Source organism: Engraulis encrasicolus, chromosome 8 (genome assembly GCF_034702125.1).
Source record: "Engraulis encrasicolus isolate BLACKSEA-1 chromosome 8, IST_EnEncr_1.0, whole genome shotgun sequence".
NCBI classification, from domain to species: Eukaryota; Metazoa; Chordata; class Actinopteri; order Clupeiformes; family Engraulidae; genus Engraulis; species Engraulis encrasicolus.
In genome coordinates this window covers 4,531,328-4,536,327 of record NC_085864.1, presented here as the reverse complement: position 1 = coordinate 4,536,327, position 5,000 = coordinate 4,531,328, and the positions used below count along the sequence as shown (strand labels likewise).

Below are 5,000 nucleotides of genomic sequence, written 5' to 3'. Positions count from 1 at the left end.
TGAACCATGCAAAATATCTGAACTTCATAAAGTTTGGGATATTGTTTTAGTTTTAGTTTGGATAGTGTACTGTTTTGTTGTGTGTGTGTGTGTGTGTGTGTGTGTGTGTGTGTGTGTGTGTGTGTGTGTGTGTGTGTGTGTGTGTGTGTGTGTGTGTGTGTGTGTGTGTGTGTGTGTGTGTGTGTGTGTGTGTGTGTGTGTGTGTGTGTGTGTGTGTGTGTGTGTTGTATTTGCATTTTCCAGTGCATCTTTCTTCCTGCTGCAATAGCAGAGAATTCCCAAGAGTACCAGAAGCGGCAGTGCCAAGGCGATGGCATTAAAATGGAAAAACAAATAAACAAACAAACAAATAAATAAAATAATAAATGCAGGCTCATTGTCATGTTTGAATACACATTTAAATTGTATTTACATGGCTGCTGGGGGACAAGGGGCTTGAATAAATCAAAAAAAGTTTTTAAAAAATGTCTGTGTGCAATGTGAACAGAAATAAGACCGAAATATATTTCGGCAAACTTACCCATTAAATTCCTCTGTCTGAAAACTTTTCTGAATGCTTCACATTTCATTGTGTGCATATCAGTTTTACACAATACCCATAATTACGAGCCAAATGCCCATGTACATGATGCCCATACTTCTTTTCCACCCTTTTTAAACGTAGGGCCTACATACAGTGATTCATTTTTTCTGTGACATACTTTGGGATTGGCAGAGGACAGGCAGCATGGCATGGATTTGCAGGCTAGTCCACAGCGAATGCAGGACATGTTGACACCAGTCTGAGAGCTGGGGAGGCTGAGGCACTGAGGCACTGGAGCGCCGGGAGAGACTTGGGCTGCCAGTGCCAGGACTGAGAGGCAGGCGAGCCAGCTTAAATTGGACACAGGGGAAGGGGAACACAGAAATACACACACGCATGCTCGTGCAGTCGTACAGGCACGCGCACATGTACACACACATGCACAAATGCACACATAGTCGCACGCACACACGCACACATGCATGCATGCACTCACACATGCACGCACGGTCACACACACATACACACACACGCGCACACACACACGCACACGCACACACACACGCACACACGCACACCAATTGGTGCCAACAGCAATGACTATATACAGTAATTGGCATCAAGTAGAAAAAAAGAGGACAAAAGAAAAGAAAAGGTGGTAAGTCATTAGGTACAGTGTAACAACAGGTGTAATAATATGTGAGTACAACTGCTGTACATGTTATTACATCGTATATCTTATACATACCATATTTACAATAATGACAATAATGTACTATTAATTGTTTTGATAATACTTCGCCAAAGTGACAAATTCTCTCAGGGAGGCAAAGAGCTGAACTGAGGCCTATAACACTCTGGTATGTAGATATGCAAAAATATATGTTGTAAGTACAATGGCAGTCATGGGTAAGCGGTTAGAGTGTCCGGCTTGTAGCCCAAAGGTTGCCAGTTCGACTCTCGATCCACCAGGTTGGTGGGGGAAGTAATTAACCAGTGCTCTCCCCCATCCTGCTCCATGACTGAGGTACCCCTGAGCATGGTACCAGCATCCAGCCACACTACTCTCTTGGAGCGCCATTTGTGACTGCCCATTTGCCAGGGTGAGGCATGAATGCAATTTCGTTGTGTGTCGTGAGCACTGTGTGCTGTGTCACAATGACAAAGGGAGTTTCCCAAGTGTACTTGCAATAACACAAATCATTCCACAAGTCAATCCACAAGTCAGGACACAAGTCATTCCACTGTACATAACAAGTACACTGCCATTAAAGCCCCCTTAAAATAGAGTGCTACTGAAAAAGGAAAGGAAAGAAAAGAAAAGAAAAGAAAGGTGTGTATGTTTAGACTGCCGAGCAGCATGATGGAATTACATGAGCGCGGTGTTACAGTACAGTGTGCATAGTTTACACAGCGGTGGAGTTGGTGGAAAACAAACAGACACCGAGAGGAACTCGCTCTGCTGTGCACACCGCTCCCTGCTGAGCCAATCACTGGTAATGCTGCACAGTATCCAGTATGCTCAGTGCAGTGCAATTGAGGGGGTGGTGTGTGTGTGTGTGTGTGTGTGTGTGTGTGTGTGTGTGTGTGTGTGTGTGTGTGTGTGTGTGTGTGTGTGTGTGTGTGTGTGTGTGTGTGTGTGTGTGGTGGGGGTGTCCTGTGTGTGTGTGTGTGTGTGTGTGTGTGTGTGTGTGTGTGTGTGTGTGTTTTGCCTGCGCACTTGCCTGCGTGTGTGTGTGCGTGCGTGTGTGTGTTTGTTATTTGGTGTTTGTGAGTGAGAGAAAGAGGAAGAAAGAACGAGAGAAACCCAGAGAGAAAAAGGAAAATAGAGTGCACTGTATATGTCACACAAAAATGTGAGGGCCTGTCATTCAGAGGGTGTTTTCAGTGTTTTCTCACTGATGTGCATTTGCTTGCGCTTGCGGTTGTGTGTGTGTGTGTGTGTGTGTGTGTGTGTGTGTGTGTGTGTGTGTGCGTGTGTGTGCGTGCGTGCGTGCGTGCGTGCGTGCGTGCGTGTGTGCGTGCGTGCGTGCGTGCGTGCGTGCGTGCGTGCGTGCGTGCGTGCGTGCGTGCGTGCGTGCGTGCGTGTGTGTGTGTGAGGGAGAGAGAGAGAGAGAGTGTGAGAGAGACAGAGATAGAGACAGAGACAGAGAAGCTTCATTGAATTTCATGAACAATCTTACTTCTGTCATGATAGGGTTGGACAACAGTGTGTGTGTATGTGTGTGTGTGTGCATGTGTGTGTGTGTGTGTGTGTGTGTGTGTGTGTGTGTGTGTGTGTGTGTGTGTGTGTGTGTGTGTGTGTGTGTGTGTGTGTGTGTGTGTGTGTGTGTGTGTGTGTGTGTGTGTGTTTGAGTGCATGTGTCCATGTGTGTGTGGGTCTGTGTGTGTATGTGTGTGTGCGTATCAGTGGTGATCAGGTGAAGGTTAGCCAGGCACGCAGCATGTAATTAAAGCTGAGCAGGGGCCCGCTTGTTAGCTGGCGGGGTGCCCTCGGCCAGCACCATCCAGGGCCCTGGCTGCCTTGCCTGCCTAGACTGGGTTGGGCTGCACTGGGTTGGCACACACAGGAAGGTTGCCAGGGGCAGGGCAAAGCAATCAGTTGTCCCGGGCAAAGGTAGACAGAATTGGGTCCAGAATACATTGTATTGATGTGGGGGGCTTTCAGATGACGTTGTCAAGGCCCCTGTCAATGTTGTCAGTGGCCCTGTGGGTTGGCATGCACACTGTCTGCACTGTACCCATGACTAGGTTGGCCGTGCATCAGCATGGGCATGCACAGTTGTCTGTGTGCCTCTTTAAATGGCATGTTTTACAGGGCATGGTGCTGGTGTTATTAGTATGTTGGGGATGCTTCTTGTAATTGCAATGTACTGGGGCAACACATCTACGTGCTGCTTCATACAGACAGTCACTCACACACATACACACACACACGCACCCGCACACACACACACACACACGCACACACACCCGCGCACACACACACACGCACCCGCACACACACACACACACGCACCCGCACCCGCACCCGCACCCGCACCCGCACACACACACACACACACACACACACACACACACACACACACACACACACACACACACACACACACACACACACAAGGGCGCCACTGGCATAAACTGGCAGTGGAGTTTGCTCTGAGACAGTCATTTAAGCCGTTCGATGCGGAGAAACTAATCCCGCTTTTTGCGGCCCGACGCCACAGCAGCACCACTTCACAGACGCGTCTCCAGCAACCCTCCCGACCTACGGAATCCGTTTTAAGTATTCATTTCATTTCAGCTCGAGTGCATTCGGCGCCACTAAATGAGATCCAGGCCATGAAAACAACAGACATCCCCCCACACCACCACCACCAACAACAGCACCACCACCACCACCACCACCGCCACCCCCCCTCCCCCTTCCACTTCAGGGAGAAGTTCAGCAGAGTCCTCTGTTTACCATCAAAGCATTTTTTCCCCCTCTGCCTGTTGTTCCATGCAAAATATGTTTGTGCGGCAAGCGTCCACTGGAGAAATCCTCCTCGGCCCTCTTCAAAAACAAAAAAAACAGCAGGGCTTTTGACACTAATATCACACAGCGAAAAAGAAACACCACAAGTTGTTTATGTGCTGCTTCTGCTGCTTTGCTTGCTTTCGCCAGCCAAGTGCAGCAACAAAACAGCGTGGTTGTTGATGATGACCACAAGGGTGTAGCTAACCAAGAAGCCAGAGAGTCAATTACTAGCGTCCTCCCGCAAAGCTCTCGGAGGAATCAAGTTACAGCAGTTGGTGTTGTGCTTAGAGGGTTTTGTTCCCGTCGTCGAATTTAATTGGTGCTGAATGGACAAAATAATAGCCTCATGTCGTGGCGGTGGCTGAATGAATCTTTAATGTGTACTGTATACCAGGATATGAGTGTGTGTCATATGAAGAACTTTAACTTTTTTCTGGTCATTTTATAAGTATTGTGCAAGAAATTGGGTACAGACCAGCAAGAACAGTGTGAAAGTTTAGATGATTAAAAGGTTGCCTAAAGGAAACAGTATTCGATGCCCTGTGTTACTTCATGCATCTATTTTTTCTTTTCACTCATGTTCCTCTGTATAATAAAACCAAAGATGGATTGCATGTATCTTTTAGTGCTGATTTGTCAATAACCCCCTCCAAACTTTCTCTCTCTCCTTTTCCATTCCATCATTCACCAAGACACTGCGTGTGTTTGTGTTTGTGTATGTATGTATGTGTGTGTGTGTGTGTGTGTGTGTGTGTGTGTGTGTGTGTTTTTTATGTGTGCATCTTTCTCTCTCTCTCTCTCATACACACACTCACCAAGACACTGCGGTTCCTTGCCACTCCAGTAGGGGGTGCTGGCATTGCGGCAGGTCAGCGTGGAGGGCCCCTGCAGCTGGTAGCCGGTAAAGCAGTAGAAGTAGGCCTCTCCGCCCGCATGCAGGCTGGTCACGGACACGTC

The 5,000-nt window shown here is 48.0% G+C and overlaps 1 protein-coding gene across 1 annotated transcript in view; it reads right to left on the bottom strand.

Annotated features, from left to right (window-relative positions):
* Nucleotides 1-5,000, bottom strand: part of sez6b (seizure related 6 homolog b) — a 161,432-nt gene that overhangs the window by 40,843 nt on the left and 115,589 nt on the right. The window contains exon 6 of the mRNA XM_063205926.1: nt 4,859-5,000. This exon is cut by the window's right edge and continues 44 nt beyond it. Coding sequence (XP_063061996.1) covers nt 4,859-5,000 — 142 coding nt within the window. The remainder of the gene's footprint in view (nt 1-4,858) is intronic.